General features: G+C 49.6%; 1 protein-coding gene and 2 long non-coding RNA genes across 3 annotated transcripts; 1 reads left to right on the top strand and 2 right to left on the bottom strand.

Moving 5' to 3' along the window:
• Positions 1–1,077: 1,077 nt before the first annotated feature.
• Positions 1,078–6,323, bottom strand: LOC128849223 (uncharacterized). The gene is made up of 3 exons (XR_008447220.1): positions 6,189–6,323; positions 3,087–5,006; positions 1,078–1,286 (listed from the first exon to the last, which is right to left on the bottom strand). It is a non-coding gene; the product is annotated as an uncharacterized LOC128849223 (long non-coding RNA).
• ATCAY (ATCAY kinesin light chain interacting caytaxin) lies at positions 5,755–27,857 on the top strand. The gene is made up of 13 exons (XM_054049840.1): positions 5,755–6,346; positions 8,158–8,287; positions 15,001–15,065; positions 15,575–15,796; positions 16,527–16,712; positions 17,868–17,970; positions 18,504–18,635; positions 19,059–19,145; positions 19,616–19,714; positions 20,318–20,353; positions 21,243–21,278; positions 22,036–22,068; positions 22,627–27,857. Exons 2-13 carry the CDS (start codon positions 8,211–8,213, stop codon positions 22,634–22,636), a joined length of 1,086 nt encoding a protein of 361 aa, XP_053905815.1. The 5' UTR covers positions 5,755–6,346; positions 8,158–8,210; the 3' UTR covers positions 22,637–27,857.
• LOC128849224 (uncharacterized) lies at positions 7,164–8,274 on the bottom strand. Its single transcript, XR_008447221.1, has 3 exons — positions 8,136–8,274; positions 7,766–7,837; positions 7,164–7,695 (listed from the first exon to the last, which is right to left on the bottom strand). It is a non-coding gene; the product is annotated as an uncharacterized LOC128849224 (long non-coding RNA).
• Positions 27,858–27,914: the final 57 nt, after the last annotated feature.

The following is a 27,914-nucleotide window of genomic DNA, read 5'->3' as shown; positions in this document are numbered from 1 at the left end:
CACGCTTAAAATCATCAGTGACTTTGGGAAAAAAAAACAGGAAATGCCCAAGTTTGTCAAAAAGGGGTGGAAAGAAGAGCAAATAAGCTGTGTGTTTTTCTTATTTGGGCTTTTGGAGAGTGTTATGGTCTGCAGTCATCTCTACCTGAAGATGTCTGATGGGATCAGGAAACAGGAGCGTGAATGGAGAAACAGGAGATGAGTATGGAAATGTTAGCTCACAGACCTCTTTCTCTGCAATGCTCTGCCAGATGCAAGCGTTTTAATGTCCTGGCCATTAAGAAAGACATTTTAATTGCCTTACATTTCAACAAGACTCCTTAGAAACCACAAACAGAGGTACGCAAACCTAACAAATGTGCACACACACGAGCCAGCCGCAGCCCTGCGGTGCACACACCACGGTGAGCTCTCTGTTCCAGCAGCATTTGGGGAGGGTTTGAGTTTAGCTGCCAGTAAAGTCCTGCATCCCCCATTTGCCCAGTGAGCATCTCTTAACCCTTTCCCTTGCAGAGGGTCTTGGTCCAGCGACAGGACGTTGAAACTATTGGCTTTTGGAAAAAAGCATCTCAGCAGGATTTTGAAGAGCCATCATAGAATAGTTTGGACTGGAGGGGACCTCAAAGCCCATCCAGATCCACCCCCTGCCAAGGGCAGGGAGACCTCCCACTGGATCAGGGGCTCCAAGCCCCATCCAACCTGGCCTGGAACACCGCCAGGGATGGGGCAGCCACCACTGCTCTGGGCACCCTGGGTCAGGGCCTCCCCACCCTCATCATGAAGAATTTCCTCCTTATGTCCAGTCTAAATCTGCCCCTCTCCAGTTTATACCTGTTCCCCTTCATCCTATCACCATAAGCCTTTGTGAACAGTCCCTCCACAGCTTTCTTGTAGCCCCTTCAGATGCTGGAAGGTGGTGGCTATATGGTCTCCTTGGAGCCTTCTCTTCTCCAGGCTGAACAACCCCAACTCTCTCAGCCTGTCCTCGTACGAGAGGCGCTCCAGCCCTCAGATCATCCTTGGAGCCTCCTCTGGACCCATTCCATCAGACTTAGGCTGAGACCAAACTTACCATTTCTTATTCCCCTTTGGAGAAAACCACCAGGACACCTTCCTCAGTCATCTTCTGGTGCAAAGGGACCTCTACAGCCCGTTCCCTGCATCTCCCATCGCAGCCAGACCCGATGCTTCTCGCAGGCGGAGAGGGATTCACTGCCCTCCCGTGGCAGATTCCAAATCAGGTTTCTCTCTTTGACTTCTATTTGTACAGGAAACTGATGGATTTGCTACAACAACAACAATAATAAAGTAATTATGATGGTGATGATGATGATGGTAAGAGCATTTTTGAGCAAAGCCAATCATTCCTATCACAGGTTCACCCAGGCAGGAAAGCCACACAGCCTCTGGGCTGCTGGGGACCTGCAGGATTGCCTGAAGTCCCCACCAGCACAAGCTCTCACTGACTAGAAATGAGCATCAAATTCAGGGAAATAAAAGGAAGATACTCACATGACAATCAGTGTCTTTCCCAAAGTGACATCCCACCCTTCTTCCCCCTCTCATGTGAGTATTTGGCTCACAGATTGGGAAAACACACTACTGAGTAGCGTAAAAACATGCTGTTCCAGGTGAAAGGAGCATGTGGGGAAACAAGAGAGACTGGAACAGGGTAAAAACACACTGCTTGGGAAAACACCCAGCACAGGGCAGCCCTGATCCTGCACAACCTACTCCCTTGCCTCACTATTGTGTCCTCCAAACTGGCAGGATTCTCCAGGAGTTGGGCTCCCAGGACCTGCAGCGCTGGGAAATCCTCATAGAATCATAGAATAGTTTGGGTTGGAAGGGACCTCAAAGCCCATCCAGTTCCACCCCACCCCGCCATGGGCAGGGACATCCCACTGGATCAGAGTGTTTGAAGCCCCATCCAACCTGGCCTTGAACACCTCCAGGGATGGGGCAGCCACAGCTTCTCTGGGCAATCTGTTCCAGTGCCTCTCCACTCTCATAGTGAAGAAATTCCTCCTTATGTCCAGTCTAAATCTGCCCCTCTCTAGTTTATCCCCGTTCCCCCTCATCCTATCCCCACAAGCCTTTATTAACAGCCCCTCCTCAGCTTTCCTGTAGCCCCTTCAGGTACTGGAAGCTGCTCTAAGGTCTCCTTGGAGCCTTCTCTTCTCCAGCTTCAACTCTTCCCCAACTCTCTCAGCCTGTCCTCGTATGGGAGGTGCTCCAGCCCTCGGATAATCTTTGCAGCCTCCTCTGGACCCACTCCAACAGACTTAGGCTGAGACTAAACTCCATCTCCCTCTTATGTTGAGGATTCCAGAACTGGACACAATCCTCCAGATGAGGTCTCACAAGAGAGGAACAAAGGGGCAGAATCCCCTCCCTCACCTTGGTGGCCACGCTGCTTTGGACGCAGCCCAGGATATGTTTGGCCTTCCGGGCTGTGAGTGCACGTTGACGGCTCATGTCGAGCTTCTTATCAACCAGCACCCCAAGTCCTTCTCCTCAGGGCTGCGCTCAATCACATCATCTCCCATCCTCTACTGAAATTGGGGATTCCCCCAACCCAGCTGTAGGACCTTGCACTTGGCCTTGTTGAATCTCATGGTGCAGGATCTGCTTTATACATCATAGAATCGCCACCAGGTTGGAAAAGACCTCTGAGATCATCAAGTCCATCCATACCAACTGCCACTAAACCATATCCTTAAGTACCTCATCTGCCTATCTTTTAAATACCTCCAGGGATGGGGACTCCACCACCTCCCTGGGCAGCCTCTACCACGCCCTGATGATCCATCCCAGCAGAGTAAAAGAAAACAAAGTTCCAACAAAATCAGTTGGTCTGGCGAGAAAAGATGGACTAATTCAGCCTGTCAGGATGCGCTCAACGAAAGATCTCTATGAGCAAACAGGTGGGGTTTGGAAAAAGTCCCAGGCCCCGGACCACAGCCAGCAGATGGCATTCACACGCTACCGCACGCGCACGTGTGCTAGCGTAGGCTTGAACTGCCTTGGGAAACACAAGAAGAGCATTTCTCATATCAAACTGAAAGTAAAAGGCAAATATTCACCTTAGCCGGAGGTGACTGTGGACTTCGATAAAGAACTTTGGAGCTATCAAGGGTTATAGGCTTCCTGGTGTCTCTTTCTGCCCCCACGGATCTTCTGTCTGCTTCTAATAGAGACATATAGAATACATATGAAGAAATAGAATATAGATGAAGAAACAAAGTGCATCCAAAAAGCATCCATAAGTATCTCATCTATCCTGGACCACGAGGATGCCCAAACCATGAGATGTGAGCAGGGGATGCCCCACCAGCCCTCTGAGGTCTGACCCAGGATCTCCTAGGCTGGCCGTGTACCGGGCTAGGTGCTACCACCCTTTGGCTAGTACCTGACCACTTTATCTACGGTGGCATCCACTGGATTGAGGGAAGATTATCCTCTGCACCTCATCCCACAGGAGTAACTCATCCTGAGAGAACAACATGTCCACATGGAGTGACACCGATCGCCTTTGTAAGGGCTGGAAAGGAGCCATCTCCCTGCTGAGGTACAAAAGGTCCCGTTCCAAACACATGGGACACGTGAGCACCCGGCAAGGACACACGGTTACAGGAGAAGGATGGAAGGGGTGAAGTGATGGGAGAGGAATGGAGTGCCCTTGGTGGATGGGCAGGGAGTGTGGCCAAGTAGGGCTCGCTGAGACCATGACCTCACCTCCAGCACGGCACACCAGCCCTTCTCCAGAGGCAGCAGAGCTGGGCTGGGGCTGGACAACAGAGCTGCTGAGGAGCCAGCAGCAAGCAGTAGCCCCACATGCTTGAGCCTGCCGTCAGCTTGCGATGGAAGTGGCCACCACCAGCACACAGCCTTCGCTGGGGCACCATCAGCCGTGTCACCACCAGGCAACACACTTAAAATTATCAGTGACTTTGGGAAAAAAAAAACAGGAAATGCCCAAGTTTGTCAAAAAGGGGTGGAAAGAAGAGCAAATAGGCTGTGCGTTTTTCTTATTTGGGCTTTTGGAGAGTGTTATGGTCTGCAGTCATCTCTACCTGAAGAAGTCTGATGGGATGAGGAAACAGGAGCGTGAATAGAGAAACAGGAGATGAGTATGGAAATGTCAGCTCACAGACCTCTTTCTCTGCAATGCTCTGCCAGATGCAAGCGTTTTAATATCCTGGCCATTAAGAAAGACATTTTAATTGCCTTACATTTCAACAAGACTCCTTAGAAACCACAAACAGAGGTACGCAAACCCAACAAATGTGCACGCACACGAGCCAGCCGCAGCCCTGCGGTGCACTCACCGCGGTGAGCTCTCTGCTCCAGCAGCATTTGAGGAGGGTTTGAGTTTAGCTGCCAGTAAAGTCCTGCATCCCCAGTTTGCCCAGTGAGCATCTCTTAACCCTTTCCCTTGCAGAGGGTCTTGGTCCAGCGACAGGACCTTGAAACTATTGGCTTTTGGAAAAAAGCATCTCAGCAGGATTTTGAAGAGCCATCATAGAATAGTTTGGACTGGAGGGGACCTCAAAGCCCATCCAGTTTCACCCCCTGCCATGGGCAGGGACACCTCCCACTGGATCAGGGGCTCCAAGCCCCATCCAACCTGGCCTGGAGCACCTCCAGGGATGGGGCAGCCCCCACTGCTCTGGGCAACCTGGGCCAGAAGAGATTCCTCCTTATGTCCAGTCTAAATCTGTCCCTCTCCAGTTTATACCTGTTCCCCTTCATCCTATCACCATAAGCCTTTGTGAACAGTCCCTCCACAGCTTTCTTGTAGCCCCTTCAGATGCTTTTGAAAAAAAAGCATCTCAGCAAGATTTTGAAGAGCCATCATAGAATAGTTTGGGTTGGAAGGGACCCTCTTACAGCAAGAAAGAGGTGCAAAGGTAGACTCCGGCTTCCACCACACAGCACTTCTCTACCTTCACACCATGTCCTGATCTCCCAATGATCGCAGCCTCTCTGCCCACTGAGCTGCCCTGAAAAAAAACATATGCATTGTTAACAGAAAAAAAACAGGGCAGTAGGACTGGGTAGATGGCACAGTCACGGAATCATAGAATCGTTAAGGTTGGAAAAGACCTTGAAGAGAAGGTCTCCTCTCCGAGACCGTCTATGCTAAGGCTCAGGAGACAAACCCTTGCACTTCTTTCACTGAGGGGTCACCGTGAAAGCTGTAGCCACTTTCCTCTTTGTACAGCACCAAAAACATTGGTTGCACGATGCAAACAGGAGGGGGATTTTTGGCAGCAGATGTCCTCAAACTCCCCCCTGCCTCCAGCAGCCCGGGCTCCAGCCAGAGCCTGAGGGAAGGCTGCTTGATAAAGCCCTGGGATCGGAATGCAGAGATGTGAGCCCGAATCTGAAGCAGGTGGAAAATCACTGCTTCTTTATTCACTTTTAGATTTGCAATGGAACCAGCAGAAGTCTCGGGCTCTAACATGATCACAGCCACCCTGGAGGCAAGGGACAGGAGCTGGGGCCCCAGCACAAGCAGAACCATCAGTCGGCTCTGTCGTCTGGCGCTAGAAGCAAATCCAACTCCTGAGGATTGGGTACAGATCAGCTCTGCCTATGCAAGGCAAGATGGACCATTAAATCCCGCATCCTACCACACGCTGAAGCCACCTTTTGCTTTCTCGGTGAATGATGCACTGTATTTAAAAGCCCTCCCCTTCCCACCCACCCCTCTCCAGCTCCCACGCCTCCTCTAGGACCAGATCCTGCTGCATGACGGGCATCCCTCGCTCCCACTGACAGCAGCAAGGAGACGGTGTGTGCTCAGCCCCCCGGCAGCATCATTCATCCGCAGGAAGAGTGTAGGGTGATACTTGGTACCTGGCAGCCAATTGGAAGAAAGGTGGCACTGAAAGGGGGGTGCTTCCAGCTCCTCTCTCCACCCATCCTCCATAACACCCCTCTCCCTGTCGCCACCACCATCGCCATCCTCCTCGCACACAAAAGCGGTGCAATCAGCTGACTCGAGAGAGCTGAGGCTTAGCCAGCTGCAGGCTGGAAAATAATAAAATACCTTGGAGGGGAGGGAGGCAGCAGAGGAAGAAGCAGCAGCCATGGAAGAATACAAATAACTGCCCTCAATTCCCCCCCAGCCCCCCCTCCATCCAAATCACAAAGCAACGGCTGTTGTTAGAAAGGCCGACCTAGATGCATCCTCACACTCCTCCGCTGAGAAAGCCGCACGCATCTGCATCGGGATCCAGGCACTGGACCTCCTGAGCAGCTCGTCTCTGTCGGGAGGAATGCCTGTAGCTGGGAGACAGGCAGGATCGTCTTTGTTCCTCGTTAGCCACTAATATCGGTGAGTACAGCATCATCTGGGCTTCCATACTGCGGGGTGATGTTTGCTATTGAGAAACATCAGACTCCAACCTGGGATTTGCTTCGATATCTTTTTCCTTCCTCCATGATGCCTTCAGGGTGAGCAGAAAGCAGATGACAGCAGTGGGGAGGAGGGAGGGAAGGTGGGGTGAGCCCCAAGATATCTCCTTTGCCTGCATGTAGGGATGTCAAAAATGGAGACATGTGTGACACGGAATCACATCCGGCCAGGCATGGGGCAAGGATGGGAATACATAATGTGTGTGCCCAGAGGAAAGGCTGAGAGACACCGGGCAGGGAGAGCACCCTGCGACGCTCACAGCCAGCTCTTTGCTCCGATTCCTATCTCTGCCAGCGCCTGTAATAAAGGCAGATGCTGGATTTACTCATGCCTCTACGTAGCACCATTCCTTTAAAGCAGATAGATGCGGACAGACTCATCTCTGTCCAGATCATCGCCAGCGACACCCTCTGCGCTTCACAAGCCTCCACGGGAAGCAGAAAAAAGCCTCTCTTTCTAGAAGAGCCTTATAGCAATGGGTCAAACCCTGCTAGACACCGATTTCCCTGACACCAGGGGACAGAGCAGCCCCATCCACTTGGGAAATCATCCTAGGTCACTCATCCTAAAAATATTTGTAGCTACCCAGCCAGTGCTTGGATACACCCACAGTGGAAAGGCTGAGCTCAGGAAGAACGTTCAAAACTGTCCTGCAGTGGACGGGTTAATGCCTGTGCCCAAAATCGAGTTATATACTAGCTCTTATGTATATACTAGTATATACTAGAGCTTATATCCTAGCTCTATATATATATACACTAATTATATACATAAGATAAGGGCTGACTTTGTCCCGTTCAGCTCAGCTGCTGCTAAGCTCAGCATCCAGCTGAGAGCAGGGTATCTGCTCTCTCCGGCCAGAGCTGGTCCCGAGCCCTCAGCCAGACTTTGTTAGGAGTTGCAGGTGCAGTCACCGGGAAATAGCTACAAAGGTCTGATTTTTGCTTGCTGGCAGCATAGGAACCTTCTAGGGAAGGCAAACCAAGAGCTCCTCACGCTGCTGTGGTGTTAGTGCAAGTGAAAGCAAGGATTTGAACTTCTCCAGTTCATCCCAGTACAGGAGAGAGCCCAGACTGGAACAGAACACCCATTTTGCCTCCAGTTTTTTGGCATCTGTTTTGGTTTACCTGGGATGAGGCAGAGATGTGAATTCTTCAGGGCTTTAGAAGGACATCAAACATCCCTGTGAAGGCCTCCTCGCTTCTCTCCATTTCTCTCGGGGGCGCAGGGCTGGAGCACAGACCAGGCAGCGGCAGGAAGGAATTCCTCTGCAAAACCAAAGCCATTAACTGCTGCCCAGACCAGCAAAATGGAAACCGGTGCTACTGCCAAACCAACCTGAAACGAGCCTGGGAGGAGCTCTTTCTTCTCTTCCCTTTCAGCCACATCTCATCTCCCTCGGCAGGAGTGCTTGTTTATGTTGAGATTAGCATTGGAAGAGAAGTAAGAAGGGAAAAGCAAGCAGACATCAGTGTTGATCCTCAGGGAGAAGAGCTAAGGTCACAACAGAGCAGAGATATACCCGTTGTTTTGATCCAGAGCCTCCTTTTTCTTGCCCAAAGCGTGTCAAGCATCCTTAAACCCCACGGCCCTGCCTTGTAACACAATAGCTGCTTGTTTTACAAAAGCAATTTCTCCGTGGAGCATGATACCCACACTCTGAACAGCTCGGATCAAGCGCTCCCCGGTCGCAATGCTCAATGCCAACCTCTCTGCCTTCCACCTTCCAGCCCAAGTCCATCCTCGAGGGAACCACCGTGCAGCCAACTCCTCTCTGAGCACCATGGGAACCACAGAAGCCACTTTGCGGATGGAAAATGTGGATGTGAAGGAAGAGTGGCAAGATGAGGACTTCCCCAGGTTTGTTCCCTGCAAAAAAAGCAGGGAGAATTTTATATTTTTCTTGTAAGAAACCAGCAGGGCATGGAGCACGCACGGCCCTCCTACCAGCCCCAGAAGGAACAGGAATCTGTACTCCAACAGGGCCATTCTGGTCAGAGAACAGAGATTTTCTGGCAAGGCTGCTTTGAAGGCTTCAAAATTTTGGGGGAAGTTTTCCAGGAACCCTCTGTGAATGTGCTGAGGAGAGAGGAAGGAGCATGGTGCAGAGGACAGGGAGATTAGCAAGGATGGATGGATGGATGGATGGATGGTTGGTTTGATGCATACAGGGATGGATGAAGGGATGGAGGGATGGAGGGATGGAGGGATTGCTTCCCAGCCTCTAAATCAAGCAGTATCTTCCCCAAACAGAGCAAAGATGCTTTGCAAAGATTTTGCCACAAGAAGCAGAGTCATTGGGATGCAGTGACCGCTGGCACTGACACGCAGCATCTGAATGGTTGCAAACCTTGTAAGGATCATAGAATCATAGAATTCCTAAGTTGGAAAAGACCTTTGAGATTATTGAGTCCAACCGTGCCTATCCGCTACTAAACGAGCTCCCTGAGCACCTCTTCTACTCAACTTTTAAACCCCTCCAGGGATGGGGCCTCAATCACCCCCCTGGACAGCCTCTGCCAGGGCCTAAGAGCCTTTCAGTGAAGAAGTTTTTCCTAATGTCCAACCTAAACCTCCCCTGGCGCAGCTTGAGGCCATTTCCTCTCGTCCTATCCCTTATTACTTGGGAGAAGAGATGAACACCCACCTCACCACAACCTCCTTTCAGGCAGTTGTAGACAGTGACGAGCTCTCCCCTCAGCCTCCTTTTCTCCAGGCTGAACAACCCCAGGGCCCTCAGCAGCTCCTCACAAGGCTCATTCTCCAGCCCCTTCACCAGCTTAGTCGCTATTCTCCAGATCTGCTCCAGGACCTCAATGTCTTTATTGCAGTGAGGGGCCCAAAACTGAACCCAGGACCGAGGTACAGCCTCTCCAAAGCTGAGTGCAGGGAGATGACCCCTTCCCTGCTACCGGTGGCCACACCAGGGCTGATCCAAGCCAGGATGTCATTGACCCTCTTGGCCACCGCTGGCTCACGTTCAGCCAGTGTCAACCAGCACCCCCAGGTCCTTCTCTGCCAGGCAGGAGGTGATGTGTGAGTGACAGAGGGTGCCAAAGCGGCAGCTTTCACCTTCACAGACACTTTAGTAGCTGCACAGAGTGCCAAAAAGAATCCTCATAAGCTCAGTGTGCGCCGAACTGCCTGCGGCCACCCATCAGCTTGGAGAAGAGAAGGCTCCGAGGAGATCTTATAGTGACCTTACAGTACCTGAAGGGGCTCCAGGAAAGCTGGAGAGGGGCTGTTCATAAAGGCTTGTGGTGATAGGACAAGTGGGAATGGGTATAAACTGGAGAGGGGCAGATTTAGACTGGACATAAGGAAGAATTTCTTCATGATGAGGGTGGGGAGGCCCTGGAATAGGTTGCCCCATCCCTGGAGGTGTCAGGCTGGATGGACCTTGGGCAGCCTGATCCAGTGGGATGTCCCTGCCTGTTGTAGAGGGGTTAGACCTGGATGATCTTTAAGGTCTCTTCAACCTAAACTATTCTATGATTCTATGACACCTTGGCTGATCCTTGGCTCTACTAAAGCCTTCCCAGTCATTTCCTGTGGATCCTGCTGCTGGTTTTGGGCAGGATTTTGGAGGCTGCGCTCATGATGCTCACCTGGAGTTACCATGGACTTGTCACAACCCTGTAGAGAAGAATTTCTTCCCCATGAGCGTGGGGAGCCACTGGAATAGGTTTCCCAGGGAAGCTGTGGCTGCCCCATCCCTGGAGGCGTTCAAGGCCAAGTTGGATGGGCCTCGGGCAGCCTGATCCGGTGGGATGTCCCCCCATGGCAAGGCGGTTGGACCTAGATGATCTTTAAGGTCCCTTACAACCCAAACTATTCTATGATAGGTGCTCTCACCCACATTCCCATCCCGGCTAAAGCCTCGCTGGGACCCCCACAGCGTGACCAACACCAAACCTTGCTGCAGCTGAGCTCCGCGCTGCTGAGGAGCCTTTCAGGGCTGTCTCACCCAGTCCCAGCTGCAGCTGAATTCCCCTCTGGGCAGCCCACAGAGCCCCTGTATTCGCAGACAGTGGCGCAGTGTACGGCGCGGGTGGGCACACGCAGCCCCTGCCGTGCTAGAAAGGGTCTCCTGTTTCCCTTGGCGCTGGCGGATGAGCGTAGCTCTGTTTCCCCCAGGTCCAGCTGCATCGCTAATCTAAGCACCTCTGTCTGCCAGCCCAGCACCCGGCTCACAGGAAGTGGCTTGTCCTTCCGCTCGCTCCAGAGGTGGCCTCAGCTGAGCCCTTCGGTTTCTAGGATGGATTTTTCTTTCCTCTGAGAGCAGAGCTTTGGGCTGATGGATCTCTGCCAACCTAAGGCTCCTCCGGAGCTCTGTGCTAAGCAAGCTTTTAAGGGAGCAAAAAGGGAGGCACGGGGAGAAAGCATTTGCCCAAGACTCCCTAGAAAAACTGGAGAAAGAGCTGTTCTGGCACCCAGATACCTGAGCACCAACCCACATCACGTTGGAGCTGGAGCTGCCAGGCTCCGTTTCATGCCTGCTGTAGAATCACAGAATCACCAGGTTGGAAAGGACCCACTGGATCATCGAGTCCAACCATTCCTAACACTCCCTAAACCATGTCCCTAAGCACTTCATCCACCCGTTCCTTAAACACCTCCAGGGAAGGCGACTCAACCCCCTCCCTGGGCAGCTGTTCCAGTGCCTGATGACTCTTTCCGTGAAGAATTTTTTTCTGATATCCAGCCTGACCCTCCCCTGGCAGAGCTTCAGGCCATTCCCCCTTGTCCTGTCCTCTGTCCCTTGGGAGAAGAGCCCAGCGCCCTCCTCTCCACAACCTCCTTTCAGGGAGTTGTAGAGAGCAATAAGGTCTCCCCTCAGCCTCCTCTTCTCCAGGCTAAACAACCCCAGCTCTCTCAGCCACTCCTCGTCAGACGTTCTCCAGCCCCTCACCAGCTTCATTGCTCTTCTCTGGACACACTCCAGAGCCTCAACATCCTTCTTGTGGTGAGGGGCCCAGAACTGAACACAGTATTCGAGGTGCGGTCTCACCAGTGCCGAGTCCAGAGGGAGAATCCCCTCCCTGTTCCTGCTGGTCACACCGTTTCTGATACAAGCCAAGATGCCATTGGCGTTCTTGGCCACCTGGGCACACTGCTGGCTCATGTTCAGCCACTGTCAACCATTACCCCCAGGTCCTTCTCCTCCGTGCAGCTCTCCAGCCATTCTTCCCCCAGTCTGTAGCACTACACAGGGTTGTTGTGCCCCAAGTGCAGGACCGGCATTTGGCCTTGTTGAATCTCATCCCATTGGTCTCGGCCCAGCAGTCCAGCCTGTTCAGATCCCTTTGGAGCCTCCCTACCCTCAAGCAGATCCACACTTCCACCCAGTTTAGTGTCATCTGCAAACTTGCTGAGGGTGCACTCAATGCCTTCATCCAGGTCATTGATAAAGACATTGAACAGGGCTGGACCCAGTACTGAGCCCTGAGGAACCCCACTTGTATCTGGCCTCCAGCTGGAGTTAACTCCATTGACCACCACTACAAGCACGGCCAAGCCTTCAAGGAGCATTTCTTCTACAGAGGCCTCAGCAGCCCCCGACACGGGCATCACTTTTTTGGACTCAATGATCCTGGAAGTCTTTTCCAACCTAGTGAGACTCTGTGATCATCGCTCCTGTCTAGGAAACAAAGCACAGGGAGAGCAAAGGGATGTGACCATGGCTGGGTGGCAAAGCAGTGACAGGGACAAGGGCAGAACCCTACAAATAAGCTCCCCGGCCTGCTGCAGAGGAATTAAATCAGGAATGATGCAAGTGAAATAGAGCCTGAAGAGGCACTCGGCAAATGAGCAAATGCCAGCTGCGTTTAACTAGCATCAAAAATAAATAAATAATATTTTTCAAGGCACTTCCCCCCTAGAAGCATTAAAATAATAGGGCAGAGCTGCTGCATGTGGGACAGCAGCTCTCTAGCAGCTGATTTGCTGCATAGCTATTTTTGCTTTAGCTCTGATTAACCAATCTTGCCACAAAAAGAAGCCTATCCCAGCCAAAGATCTGGGCTGGGGGCACAGAATTCAGCCGCTCATTAGGGACACAAGGAGACAGTCCCATCCTTCCCCGAGAAGCTGAGCTGCAGAATACGCTCCTGCCTTGCAGTCTGCAAAGGTGCAAGGCCAAGGCATCGAGCAAGCGGAGAGGAAAGAGTCTCCTCCTCTCTGGTCTCTCCTTAAAGGCTCAGACAGTCTGTCTCAGCTGTTTGTGCAAGTGCTGTCCTGCAATGATGCTGTAGCGGGGCCGCGGGGCGGATGCAGGAGCATGCTCACTCCATCACGCATCCCTCGGATCGCGGTCGGTGACATCTCAGGCTGGTTGGGGCCCGAAAGAAGGTGCTTTTAGAGGGAAACTGGGCAGGATGCTGTCAGCAGAGAGCAAAATGGGGGTACCCGACCCTTAGCGAACCTGCTTCAGTGAGATTTGCCATCTGAGCTAGCTGCGTTGGGGAAGATTTACACGGGAGACTGCGAGGTAGTGATTCAAGCATCCTTTGGGAAGGTAAGAAAGCCCTTTCCTTCCTCTCCGACTCTTGAATTGCTTTTCTTAAGTGAATCCCAGCATCAGAGTGCCCGACTGCAGCACGTACTCGGGTACAGCTGGGCTTTTCTCCCCCTTCTTTTGATACTGTTATCGCCAAGTTGTGCCAGGCACCAGCTCATGGGCAGATAAACAACCAGCCAGGACCCCTCCGAGACAAAAGCAGAAGGGAGGAGGAGAGGCTGGAGGGGGGGCAGAAGGATCTGTGACTGTTCAGGAATAATATGGCAGCCCACAGGGTCTGGATGCTGCACAAACGAGCAAGGAGCAAGCGCCTTTGATCAGGTCTCCAACCCTCATAAATATACAACAACCAGCTAGAGGAGGATTATCCTTTAATCTAAATATTTATAGGTTTTAATTTGGCTGGTGGCTCTGGTGTCACAGAAGCACAAAGAGAAGTCTTTGTAGGGCACAGCTAGGCTGCATCCTCTTCCAGACTCAGAACTACCGGTCCTCATCATCTCCTACCGTGCTGGACCATAAGTCCCACAGCTGGTAGACACCAGTCCTGGGCACAGTCCCATTTTACAGCCCTCAAACTGGTGGGTTTTCCCCCTTTTCCACCCCAGGGTTTGCCCACAGTCAGGATTTTAGACCTCGAGGCATGAGCTCCTTCCCCTGTTGAGGGGTGAGCTTCCAGCAAGGCGCAGGTGAAACAAAGATGGCTCAGAAAGTCCCTTTTAAAACAACCTTCAACACCATGAACTTGTCATGGACTTGGTGGGGTTTTGCTCATGCTGCACGAGAAGTTTCCAACCCACCTAATGCCAGGGGACAGGCATGAGTCTTGGCTCTAATTAAGGGGCAAAGGACCCCAAAAGGTTCCCCACCGCAGTACTGGGGGTCATATTCTGATTTAACTTACCCCAATACGGGCCAGGAGCAACACCAGCAACTTCTAAAGGGAAACAGGCACACAAGAAGATCTGACATGAGTAGGAGAGTCAACTTTTAAATCAAGCGATGCTTCCTCTGGCTTGGAGGAGTGGTGATTTGCACCAAGGGGACGCAGCAGCAAAGCATGAGAAGGTGCAAATCCTGACACGAAGCCCCAGGAAAGGAGTGCTGGGTCAGCCTTTGGCTCCGAAATACAAGTTGGGGTGCTGGTGATCTTAACTCAGTATGAACCTGCTTCCAAACCTCAGCATGGTTTGGGGTCACTGTCAGCTTTGGCCAAGTGAGGGCAGAGGTGGGGATGGGGTGACAATTTGGGGATCGCACCTGAGGTCTGATCCTTGCCTTGAACACCGACTGCCTTCAAGTGAAGTCACTGTAGATACAAGAGGGAGCTGCCTCCTGGGAGGGGTGGTTATGGCTTAGGACAACGCTTCGCTCTGCCTCTGGCAGAGGGCAGGATGCGCTTCCCACATCTTATACTGGCAGAAAGCGCAAAGCTCTCCAGTGCTAAGCATCCACTGCGAGCTCAGCTGCTGTCAGGATCAAAGCATTCCCCACTGGGCTTAGGAACAGACAAATTCACGCTGTGGACAACCCACCGCATCACCCAGACTGCACAGGGAACAGGAATACAGGCAACAGCACACCAAAGGCAGCGGATGTGCCCTGGTACCCTCAGTGAGGAGCCCTAGAGCTTGGTACTGCCTCTCAAGCTTCTGCAGAGAGAAAAACAGGGATAAAACAGAGAGAGTGAGGATGTTACCAGGCTCTTCCAAGGATGGGATTAATTCCTGTGTCCCTGGCTGAGTTTTCCAGCTTCTTGGCTGAATGGCAGCATGAGAGATGTATTTGGGGTGAACGCAGGGGTAGTTTGGAGGTTCCTAGGGATTGCACAGCGCTCCAATAAGAAAGCAATGCTGGGCTGCTCTTGGACAAACCTCTTGAGGGTGTCCCTCAGGCTGAGCTCCCAGACCAAAGGGAAAGGGCAGAGCACAAGGGTTGTGCGCTTTTCCACAACATCCCCAGGTCTCTCCGCTGTCTACCATGGAGTGACTTTCTCCTAAACATCACCTGTCATCTCCTTTCTTTTTACCTCCACATCCTGGCTCCTCTGCAGACCTCTCCCAGAAGAGACGGGCATGGAGTCGCTGGGCAGCCCTACAGAAGACGAGAACACATCCTGTAAGTACCCGCCTGCCTTATCAGGAGTTTAAGGGAAAACAAAGCTCTGGGAACGGCAGCTTGCAGTTAGGGCTAAAGCCTAGTTCCCTTGGAGTATCCACAAACATTCCTGTGTGGGAGAGGAAACCAGCAGAGATGTGAATTTGCTAATCTTTGAGAAGCTGGAGGAGGCAATAGGTACCTCAGGAGCGTGAGCTTTCCACCCAGCCATACCCGTGGGCAGCCCGTACCTCCCGGTTATGATCCATCACCCATAGCTTCCAAGAACATAGCCTGAACTACGCATAATGTCCCATCGCTGGAGGTGTTCAAGGCCAGGTTGGATGGGCCTTGGGCAGCCTGATCCGGTGGGATGTCCCTGCCCATCACAGGGGGGTTGGAACTGGATGATCTTTAATGTCCCTTCCAACCCAAACTATTCTGTGATTCTATGATAGTGAAAATTCCATGTCTTGCATTAAGGATAGAGGACAAGGACAACCTCTCAGTTATTTTCCTTTTAACTCCAGCTCCCCCAAATACTTTGAACTTTAACGGGGCACATCGTAAGCGGAAGACACTTGTTGCACCTGAAATCAACATTTCCCTGGATCAGAGTGAAGGCTCCATTCTCTCCGATGACTTCTTGGACACACCGGATGACTTGGACATTAATGTGGATGACATCGAAACTCCTGATGAGACAGATTCCCTCGAATTCCTTGGCAACGGGAACGAACTGGAATGGGAAGGTAAAAAGAGGGTGAATGTTTGCAGGGCTAGGGGCATTTTAGCTTCATTTTAACCACTTCTGACATCATTCACCACCAGCAGCTGAGGATCAGCTTCCTCAGCAGTGAAGCACAACCAAGCCCCATATTCCACGTAACATCTTCCCCACCAGGATCCCAACTATAGACCAGGTTCTTCCACCTGGGGATAGTGTGAACTACTGTTCAGGGCTTTGCAAACACCAATCTAGCCATAATTTAGGCTAAAGCATCTGGGGACCCACCAGCAACTCCAGCTGGGCCACCAGCTCGGGCTGGAAGGTGCCACCTGCTTGGCTCTGCCAGTAGAGCTGCCACGGGAACGTTCAAACATCTTGAATAACACAGTCTTTGCCAACCTGGCTGCTTTTGGCTGAATTAGACTATGAAGGTCTCATGGAAACAGCTCTACAGGCAGATCAGAAGACAATTGGCCCAGCCAGGATAGACAGACCTGAAGGAGGATCCAGCAAAGAGTCCAGGGCCCAACCTGTGACTGCAGGTACTACAAAGCACCATGAGATGTTAAATTTATTTCTATTAGAGTGTGGCAATGGAGTGTTAAGAACCACAGACTTGCACAGATCAAAGCTGCAGATGGAACTGGTCCTCCTCAGTCTGTGGTCATTATTGTCTCTCCTCGCACACCAAAGCTCTCGCAGAGTCTCTTCATACATCACATTAAAGGCAGAAATGCTTGTCCCTTTTCCAGATGACACTCCGGTAGCCACAGCTAAGAACATGCCTGGGGACAGTGCAGATCTATTTGGAGACGGTGGGACAGAAGATGGGAGTGCTACTAACGGACGGCTCTGGAGGACGGTCATCATCGGAGAGCAGGAGCACCGCATCGACCTCCAGATGATCAAACCCTACATGAGAGTGGTGACACATGGAGGTGAGAGACAGGGTGGCCTAATCCCAGCTTGGCACGGTGCACTCGCAGCCTGGAAAGCCAACAGTGTCCCGGGCTGCATCCAAAGCAGCGTGGCCAGCAGGGAGGGAGGGGATTCTGCCCCTGTATTTCTCCCTTGTGAGAGCCCACCTGGATTACTGTGCCCGGTTCTGGAGCCTTCAATATAAGAAGGAAACAGGGCTGTTGGAACGGGTCCAGAGGAGGCACCAAGGATGATCAGAGCACTGGAGCACCTTCCATACAAGGACAGGCTGAGAGAGTTGGAGTTGTTCAGCCTGGAGAAGAGAAGGCTCCGAGGAGATCTCATAGCGACCTTCCAGTACCTGAAAGGGCTACAAAAAAGCTGGAGAGAGGCTTTTTACAAATGCTTGTGGAGATAGGATAAGGTGGAACAGGTATAAACTGGAGAGGGGCAGATTTACACTGGATATAAGGAGGAATTTTTTCCACCATGAGAGCGGGGAGGCCCTGGCCCAGGTTGCCCAGGGAAGCTGTGGCTGCCCCATCTCTGGAGGTATTCCAGGCCAGGTTGGATGGGCCTTGGGCAGCCTGATCCGATGGGGTGTCCCTGCCCATGCTCTATGTTTTGTAGCACTACGTGGCAGCTAAAGACAAAAGCACTCAGCTCTGGTTAAAAAAACCCCACTTTTTTTAGTGTTGCAATAAGCAAAAGTAGGGATAATGGATAATAAAAGTCTGAGCAAGACTGAACATACCCTGACCCTCAGCCCTGGGTGCAGCACCACCAGTGATGAAGGGGCTGCAGGTGCTCAAGCCCTCTGCAGCCCAGCGCCCGAGCTCTGGAGACGCAGCGAAGGGCCATTACACCCAGTTAGTGACCACTTCTGAAATCCAAGCGAAACCAAGCACTGAGTTGGGACAAAACTCCAAACGCTGTGCTTTGACACATACAAATTCAACACCTACACGCATGTCAGAGCCAAAACCCACATCAGAGGTGAATCCAATTGTGAAAGAGATCCATAAGAGGGACAAACACTTATCTAGAGCTGAACCGAGGCATGAAACCAGCCCAGGGCCAAACAGGGCAATATATCTTTGCTGCTATTTTCCCTTCAGCTCTTCTATTTCTCCCTGGAGAGAGTCACTGATGCCACCTGTGTATTTCTTCTCCAGGATACTATGGAGAAGGTCTCAATGCCATCATCGTCTTTGCTGCCTGCTATCTCCCGGACAGTAACCTGGCTGATTACCACTACATCATGGAGAATCTCTTCCTGTGAGTGGCTAGTTAAGGTCTGGGAGGGAGGGGAAGTTAAGGAAGGTAACTCAGGCTCTGGGGAAACAGTTTCCATGGATTCATTGCATCAGGAACCTCAGCTGGAAATAGTTTGAATCCAGGCCAAATGTACCCAGCGTGCAGCTGCAGGCTGGAGTGAGCATCACTGGGGGCCACAGCATTTGCATCCAAGCCCAGTGAGTCAAAGCATTCATTCAGTGTTAATTGTGCCAGTGATGGACTCCCAACCAGGCTGGAGCATATGGATACGAAGCTGAACAGCTGTAGATGCTGCTGCTAAGCAGAAGAAGGGTGCAGGGATCTCCATCAGGGTATGCACGATGTTAAAAAGCATAGCGATCCCCAAGAAATACCCTCAGGCATCCCGCAGAAGAGCCAGGAGAATCCAAAACCTATGCCAAGATTACAAAGAGCCTGGAGGGCTTTTAGGATGACACATAGGCACCTGAAGAAACCTCAAGGGACCTTTTCCGAGTCTCACGTCCCTGTTGCTTTTGATCACCTCCCAACAGATACGTGATCAGTAGTCTGGAGTTGCTGGTAGCCGAGGACTACATGATCGTGTACCTAAACGGAGCAACACCCCGGAGGAGGATGCCAGGCCTTGGCTGGCTGAAGAAATGCTATCAAATGATAGACAGAAGGTGAGAATCCTCTTAGTGGTGCTTCTTCCTTCTCCCCTGTCCTTCTCCCACACCTCTTCCACTGCTTCCTCGCAGCCTTCTCCAGCCACCCCTCCTTTCTTGCTCCCCAAACTCTATAATTCCCTCCTCTATCACAGCTTTCAGATGTGCTTCAGACCCTCTTCATCCTCCCTTCTCCATCCTTTGCTCACAAACACCAAGCTGCCACAACACTCAAACAAAGCAAAGCCCTCTTTGCCTGCCAGGTGTGAGCTTAAACAGCCCACAGGCAGGGCTTTTCCCTGGAGACACCCAGATGAGGTGTCTCCAGGCTTAGGAGGCCCATGAGCATCCTAAGGCTCGTTAGTCCCCTGACTTTAATCCAGGTGAGCTTCAGAATAGGCTACTTATAACCTCACTTTCTATCTCATGGCTTTTCCACAGGCTGCGTAAAAACCTCAAAGCATTGATAATCGTGCATCCTTCGTGGTTCATCCGGACGGTGTTGGCTATTTCCAGACCCTTCATCAGGTAAATAGAACACGTTCCCAAACTCATCTGGTTTGGGAGTGGTAATTTAATCTCATCAATCGCATCTTGAGCTCATCTTTAACCACTAGCGCCCAAGGTGAGACTGCTCATCGTTTGTCCTGCATCTCTCTCATACTCCCAAGGACAACCCTAGAGGTGGTTTTAAGAGCTATTGTGGTGGCCTGGATCCAGATCGGAGTTTGTTGTGGTAGTCCACTACTGGGAAGTGCAGGAACAGAGGTCCCTTTTCCCTCTGGCAAGGGTCAAAGCTATGTGAGGTACAGTAATATGGCATCTTGCTACAATTTTTAGTCATCAGCACGTTAGCACTGAGAGGAGATGGCAACGCTCAGATTACAGAGGATACGGAGATGCAGAGCTCCCCGTTTCCATCTGGAAAATTCTGGCTTCCTATAGCGGGAACATCAAACCAAGACCTCAAGCACACACACTTTCTCTCTCTCTGGCAGTGTGAAGTTTATCAATAAGATCCAGTATGTTCACACCCTGGAGGAACTGGAGCAGCTGATCCCGATGGAGCACGTACAGATTCCAGACTGTGTCTTACAGTGAGTATCAGAGGAATCCTGGGGCACACGTAGCTCTGAGGAGACCAGGGGTAAAAATCCTAATGAGTCAAAACCCACGTACAGAAAACGCAGAGCCTGGGGGCAAATCCTGTCTTACTCACACGCTGGTGCTGAGCAGGAGCCTGCGCTCTGTGCTGGGTTGCAGTTTCTGTCACCTTCAGAGCAAAGGGGAGACCTCATCGCTCACTGCTGCTCCTGGAAAGGAGGTTGGAGCAAGGTGGGTGCTGGGCTCTTCTCCCAAGTAACAAGCGATGGGATGAAATGGCCTCAAGTTGCACCAGGGGAGGTTTAGATTAGATATTAGGAACAATTTCTTTCCTGACAGAGTGGTGAAGCCCTGGCAGAGGCTGCCCAGGGCCATGGGGGAGTCTCCATCCCTGAAGGGGTTCAAAGAACATGCAGGCAGAGCACTTGGGGCTATGGTTTAGTAGGGATGGGAGTGTAGAGCTGTCAGTTGGACTGGATGAGCTCAGAGGTCTTTTCCAACCTCAACCATTCCATGACTTTATAAACATTGCATTTTACTAAAGGTGAACAGTCCGGACTGGGCAACATTTAAAGAACATTTCCTGTTTGTTGCAGATATGAAGAAGAGAGGATCAAGGCCAGAAAAGAAAGGTAAAAATAATTTCAGGGGGATGGAGGGTGGGTTCATTTTCTTGGGATGCTGTTGCTTTTTCTCATCATTATTTGCGTTATAACCAGTCAATTCTGTGTTCCTCCTACCCGGATACCCCACAGAGCCAACATTAATCTTATACCAATTTGCTCAAAATAAGCAAAAGCTGCAGAAGGGAGAAGCTTGATCAAGAAGTTATTTATCTATAGAACTGTTCCTACTAACCCCACGAGTGCACATAGCCTGAGCACACGCTGTGTGTTGTAGCAAAGATCATCCAAGATCCCTCCATGCATAAAGACGGCCTATTTTCCCAATGTGACCGTGCAAACTGACCTCAAAGCGAGCATTAGTGTTTATTTCAAAAGCCACTTCATTTTGCTGGAGTGGCATGAAGAGAGGTGTTAGTTTACAGCTTGTTTTGTTCCATTTTCCAGAGCCATTCCACTAGCAGTGATGTAGGTTAGAAGTGCTGGCCGTAAATAGTGATAACGGTCAGCTCTGCTCCAAGAGAAGGCAATCGCGGGCAGAGGGCACAGCAGCTGGTTCAGCACCAGGGCAATGTGCTCTAATAACACCTCCTCGTGCTGGTGGACAGAAGGGGAAATGCCAGTTTGGAAGGATTCAGCACAGCATCAGCTGCTGAAAAGCGAGTCGTCCAGCCCAAATTAGTCAGCTACCTCCCTTCAGGGCCAAGAGAGGCATTCGGAAAGCACGGGGATTAGCAAAGCTGCCTAGCACAGGAGCAAGAAGCTCACGGTCATTTCTGATTAGCTCTGTGACCTCTGCTTGAGCTCCAGCTGCCTCCCTAGAAAGGCTTTAGATGCCCTGTTCTTTCACATTGCTCGCCCCCAGGCAATAGATTTCAACTGTGATTTGTGTTTACAGGGCAGAAGAGAAACAGGACATGGCTGAGCAAGAAAGGTAACCACTCTTTTTTATTTATCCTTCACTTACGAAACAGCTTAAACAGTCTTTGGTGAGGACAACAGCTCTATAGCTCGGTAGCACTCCCTGGGAGCTGCTTCTGCACTCTCAGGAGATGTTTGGACCCAACAGGATGTTTAAAAGCGTTTGGGAACCGATAAAGCCTCACCTCTCCCTGTGCCATCACTTTCCTCTCCCTGTGCCATCACTTTGGTGGTATTATCAACCTTCACCCACGCAAATGGCTTCCTGACTCTGTTTTTCACCTCTGTGAAGCTGGTGAACCCGTTTGGTTGTGGCCCAGAGCCAGAGGCACCAGGTAACGTTCTCCTGACATTTGGTTGTAGCATTCGCACGTTGGTGCAATGCAGAGGGCCAAATGCTGCTGTCAGGCACATCCTGGGTTTGGATAAAGGCAAGAGATGAGGCTGTAACATTAGCTGGGAAGGAAAATTCTCAGGAGGTTTGGAAGACAGTGTCAAAATTCTATGCCAGGATAATTTGGCCTGGGTTTGGCCCTGCTTCAGAGCAATAGAGCCTCTCTGGTTTTTATTCTAACTAGCTCCTGAGGGGGAACAGCATATACCTCTGCTGTTCTCTTCCCAGAGAAAAAGGAGCTTTGATCAAAATTCCCAAGTCCACTGGATGAATCTGAATTGTTCCAAGAAACAAACAGAACCTCAGGGTTGAAATAGAGGATGAGCAGTTTGTGGTAGAGATTCACTAATTGTTTCACTGGTTCTCTTCCCAACAGGCCTGTGCCCCCAGCAGAGGATCAAGAAACCAGGTTTGGCACCTCATTTTTTTGGCTCTGTGTGAGAGATTCCATGGCGTTTGCAATCCACTAATGGCAAAGGCAAGGCTGGGTTAGACCCAGGACCTCGTTAGCCCGGTGCCACTCACCTAGCACGGAGGCAGCAGCCACTTTGCAGCAGGGGGACACAAACTGGGACGCTGCGGATGCCTTCACCCATCGCAGGGAGGCTGCACTCATCCCAAATCGCTGCAGCTTGTCCCAAAACCCTACAGCTGCTGTGGGGACACTGGGGAAAAAGCTGCCCCTCAATAAATGACCCGGCGTTTGCCACGTGATGGACGTGTGCACGTGGGACATTAATGCAGAGCAGCCTTCCTTCACCCTGCAGGAACTTCTTCATGGTCCTGTGTGCTCAGGAGGTCTATAGAGGAGAAGAAAGCCCATTAATGACGTTATCTTTGGCCCTGTTCCACTTTTGTAGAGGATTACACCCAAACATACTCATATTTTTTTGACACAGTGGGAATAACAGATTTTTTACTACAATTTGCTTTCTAAAAATAACTTTGTCTTTCTGTTCCTTCCCAGTATGTCATGAATCAAAGGAGAGTGGAATGAATGGAGCAGAAGAATGACGCAGCCTGGCAGTCACCCACGTAAATGACCTTTTGGTATAAGACCTTGTCGCCATCTTATTCCGAGTTCTGTAAGATCACAGAGCCTGCTTCCCCTCTCTCCAAGATGCAAAGTCCTTTCAATTTTTGGAAAACATTTTAATTTAAAAAGACAAAAAAAAAAAAAACCCAAAACAAGTCAAGAATAGCACTTTTCAGGACAGGTTCCAGTGTGTTGCAGTAATGGTCTGTGGAGAACTTGAAGTAGTGCAAACAGATACCACGTTTCTTTAGTGAGTTAAGAGCATCCTGTAGTCCATTAGACACCAACCCAGAAAGAGATCTATTTTTTGTTTAAATTATAATCCCTTTCCCTAACTTGCTGCTGGCCAGCACTGAGACATTTTGCTTTCAACTGCATTCCCCCCCCATTTTCTCCACACAGACTTTAAAACAGCCATTGCCCCAGGGAATCACTAATCCAGGCAATGAAAAGAAAGCATTTTTGTCCTTTCTATAGCCAGTGTATGCTTCTTCCTGAAAAAAACAAGTGCCCACCGGTCTAGGCACCTCTTCTAGCCTTGACCGCCTCGGTTAGTTCATCACCAGTCCTTCTTATTAAATCACACTGACCCATTTCTCTGAGTAAATGCCACGTTTCTGTCCTGATTTGTTCAGTCTCAGTTTGTAAGGCACTCTGATAGCTTTGACAGAGGGTCCCACACGGCACAGCAGCCTCCACAGAACCTTCTTAGGAGCATCTCCTCATGCCAACGCGCGCACACCAAAAAGGTCTGGGTTTATGAAGGAGCCTTATGGACAGGAAAGTCGTTCACGCCTTGTCTTTGTCTTGATTCCATGACACTGGACAATCGTTCACCATTAATACCTCCTATTGTGGAGACAAGCTGCTAAATGTTTGAAATGTCCTACTTGCCATCCCTGGGTGATGAGGGTCTCATCTATAACCGTACCTGCCTAGGAAAAAAAACAGGTGGAGAATGCTGCAAACATGGAAGCGGAACTTCAGCTTCTCGGTCAGCCAAAAGATGCAGACACGGTATCAACACTCTTGAAATTCGTATTTTGGACCCATGACGATTCTGTGAGCAAAGGAGGGAAGAAAGTTTAAGAAACAACTCTCTGGCCAAAATCATTTGGAAATTCCTGATTTCACCAGAGCCGGCTTACACAAACTGTCTCAAATGCATCAGGTAAATCCCCTTGCAAACAACTGCAGATGAAGAATTACTCGCTTGTTTCATCACTTAAGGGATATTCTAACCCATAGCTCTTGGAAACTATCCCCACCTCACTCAGCTCCAAAATCCCCTGGAGGACAATTCTGGCAAAGCAAGATTCTCCTCAGGATAGGGATGTCTCCTCTGCATACAAAAAGCTCCTCTCTTCCTTTTCAGTGATCAATACTGCTACTGATGAGATCTTCATCTTTCTGACTGTCACAAAGGAGCACCAAATGCTAACAGGAGGAGGCTACAAGGACGATCCGAGGGCTGGAGCACCTCCCGTGTATGAGGACAGGCTGAGAGAGTTGGGGTTGTTCAGCCTGGAGAAGAGAAGGCTCCGAGGAGACCTTAGAGCAGCTTCCAGTGCTGAAAGGGGCTACAAGAAAGCTGGAGAGGGGCTGTTCATAACAGCTTGTGGTGACAGGACAAGGGAGAACAAGTATAAACTGGAGAGGGGCAGATTTAGCCTAGGCATAAGGAGGAATTTTTTCACCATGAGGGTGGGGAGGCCCTGGCCCAGGTTGCCCAGAGCAGTGGTGGCTGCCCCATCCCTGGAGGGGTTCAAGGCCAGGTTGGAAGTGGCTTGGAGCCCCTCATCCAGTGGGAGGTGTCCCTGCCCATGGCAGGGGGTGGAACTGGATGGGCTTTGAGGCCCTTTCCAACCCAAACAATTCTATGATTCTCATTTGGAATATATTTTTCCGAATGCACTTCAGTCACAGAGGTATTTACTGCACAGACTTTTGCATGAAGAACACAGCACTGCACCCACAGCATTGACCCCAGAAGATGGAGATGGTAAAAACATAGTCAGCCCCACCAGACTGTTAATAATAAGCACTGAGTAAGCACTGACTTCCATAGTTCTCTAGAAATTTCACTATGAGCCAGCTATTGACAACATGAATTCTATGCTAAAAGGGAAAAACAGAACTTCAGTTGATTTGGAGTGTCGGTTTATGCCAAGAAATACCTCCCCGTGGGTGTTCTGACCTCCACACGTCAGTCGGCACTGGTTTGGAGACAGAAGCAGCAGTCAGAGACTCTTGAACATTAATGTGTTAACCTGGTCTGCAAAGCTGGGCATCCTTCTCCACGCATGGTCTGTCAGATGGACTAAACAAATCCACTGTACTTAAGAAAGGACTTTTCTGATCAAATGAATTTTATCTCAGACTATAAATAATCACAAATCTCCTCGTAGTATGTGAGAGTGTGAATTCACTCTCTCCCACTGGTAACACTTAAACCTGGATTTTTTGTTTTCCTTCTGAGACTGCTTTTATGCATTTAGATTGAAAAATCCCCTGCTATGTTTTCCGCGAAAGAATGCAAAGCAGTTGGATGCTGAATGAGAAGTTTGTAATGAACAAAACTGATAGAATGTCTAATACTATTTTAAAAGTACAACTCAAAGAACATTTTATGCATCCGTGGTTACTAAGACATTCAGTGAAAGACACATCATGGAAAATATTGCTATTATAGAACATGTGGACACAGAGGATAAAAAACCTTGACTGCGTTTAGTCTTGGGACCTGAAGAAATACATCATTTCTTGATATTCAGCAGTAACCAGAAGAATCCGTGGAGATGTTCAAGGCCAGGTTGGATGGGCCTTGGGCAGCCTGATCCAGTGGGATGTCCCTGCCCATGGCAAGGATTGGATCTGGATGATCTTTAAGGTCCCTTCCAACCCAAACTGTTCCATGATTCTATAATGTGGGTTTGGGTTGTTTTGTTTTGTTCCAAAGAAAAAACACCATGTCTCGATTTTCAGAAAAAAACTACAGAACGAGCACACCTGAAGACAAAACTTCCTATTTTTCCATGTAATTCCTTTAGGGCAATGATAAGAGTTCAGCCCTGAAAAGGACAGATTACCATTTTCATTTCAGAAAGGAAGTTCTTTGTTTGGTACAAAAGTAACTTCTTGGAAAGGCTTTTTCCAAAAGTGCACTTTTTGACAGAGCACTCAAAGCAGGATGCACTAGATTTTAATTTTGAACAAAATCTTATGTGTATATAAACTTTAAGTTCCTGAATGGATGGGTGTCTATACGTCTTTTCAACACAGAGAAGATCCTGCAACCCCTAATGGATAAACCATAACTAAATGCAAAAATTGCATTTTTATAGCAAAACAAAAGTGTGATTAAATTCTTTCAGATGGTATTTCAGACGCTACTTGAAACCAAAGTAATTACAAATTCTTTGACAGAAACACAGAACCAATCGGGTTGTAAGTGTCCCTCTACTACACACGAAGAAACATTCCTGAGGTTGATGTTAATAGACCTGCATGGGATTCAGACAAAATCAGATCCACGTGCCGTAACAAACACCAAACACGCTGCAATTCCTCTTCAGGAGATCGCTACAAACAAGGATCCACCTCGCAAAGGAGGTGAGGGATGGACAGTCACTCAAGAACATCTTGAGGAAGGTTTGGGGGCTGCAGACAGATGAGATGATTGCATTGGTGGGGAGTTGTTAACCCAATGAAAAGACTTAACTGATGCAAACGTGAAGCTGTGACAACAGACCAAACAAATCAGAGGTGATTGAAGCCATGTCACAAATCCTTTTGCCAGTTCCCTAGGGAGAGCTGCTCTCAAAGCCTGTTTGTGAGAGGGTTTACCAGCCAAGCGTTACGTTTCCACAGGAGATGCAGTTTAGAAGAGAAATCTGCTATACCAGCAACAAAAAACGTCGCTAGTAAAAGTGCATTTACATCAGGACTTTTGCCAGTATCTATAATATGTTTAAAGAATAAAGTGAATTAAACTACATCCTTTCAGCAATACTGCTATACTGGTCAATATTCCAAATGCACACCTGGCCTTGTTCCTGCCTCATAAAATCCCCTCCAAGGATAAATATTTTGACCTCTGAATGCACTGTATTATATCAAAGAGCAGGTATTATCAACAGCTTTTTTCTGGTCTTGGATTCTACCTTTCATGAGATTTTCTAATGCTGAATTCACATCTCACTACATTGTAGCTGCAGGAAAAATCATTTTACACCCGTGATAGCGTCTCCACACAAACCGTGGTCTGAATTTGAACGTTCCCCCAGGCTCAGCCTACAAACTGAGAGGCAGATCCCTTCCTCTACAGCTGATGACAGACTAGGAAATACCATTCCATCTCCTTAGGGCCGTCACAGGCTCCAGCCCTCGGAAACACAGGCACCTGACACCGCGTTATGCAGCAACCGTGGGATTTACACAGTTAAACCGCTTTGTCTGGCACACGTAGGAATCACTCGGATTTGGGACTCTCCAGTAATTTTCATTTTGATTCCCAAGGAAGACACAGGAAAGAAAACTGAGATGCTGCTGTATATTCAAGTTGGGTAATTAATACAATTTCTTCTGTACAGTACTGTGTAAATGTAAGTGGATATTTAGAGCATACCTCATTGCGACATTTTTCCATCTTTTTTCCAAAGATTATTTGCTTACAGAGCGCAAACCCATGGAGGAGAAAACCTCAGTGCTCAAGGTTTTAAAAGCAACATATCCTCTATTTTCCATGTGTGGGGATGAAAACACGAAAGAATTCATGAAATGCTGGTGGCAATAAGCTCCGATTGGCCTGACAGCTGGCGAAACGTGCAGCAAAATTGCTATAAATACAAAAGCACATGTTTTCTCTTTTGTATTTCCATACTTACTGGCAGTCAAAAATACAGCATGCTACTGGTAAAGTGGATTTGAAGAAGTCACCATGACAATATAAGATAATCTATCTCAGTTTTTTTTCCTTTGTCGTGGGCCCTTTGAACCCAAACCTACCTGTAAAAACGTGTGAACTGTCATTTTTCTAAAGTGTTTGTAATTAGGTGGTTGATGCTAGAAGACATAGGTTGCTGTTCAGTATCTATTATTATTTTTGCTTTGTATTATTCCATAAGAATCTGTGGCTATTCAATTAAAATGAGACTAATCCTTCAACAAGAAATGTATACCCCTCTCCTTGTCGGTAGCTTTTATTTACACTTTGAGTC

This window comes from Cuculus canorus, chromosome 27 (assembly GCF_017976375.1).
Source record: "Cuculus canorus isolate bCucCan1 chromosome 27, bCucCan1.pri, whole genome shotgun sequence".
Classification (NCBI taxonomy): Eukaryota; Metazoa; Chordata; class Aves; order Cuculiformes; family Cuculidae; genus Cuculus; species Cuculus canorus.
Note: the sequence above shows the minus strand (reverse complement) of the source record. Positions and strands in the feature narration are given on the sequence as shown.

Bases quoted from the DNA above. Each gene is read 5' to 3' on its own strand.
- ATCAY (XM_054049840.1), top strand. From the start codon at position 8,211: ATGGGAACCACAGAAGCCACTTTGCGGATGGAAAATGTGGATGTGAAG. The intron at 8,288-15,000 runs GTTTGTTCCCTG...GCTCCTCTGCAG, and splicing joins CAAGATGAGGACTTCCCCAG to ACCTCTCCCAGAAGAGACGG. The intron at 18,636-19,058 runs GTGAGAATCCTC...GCTTTTCCACAG, and splicing joins TATCAAATGATAGACAGAAG to GCTGCGTAAAAACCTCAAAG.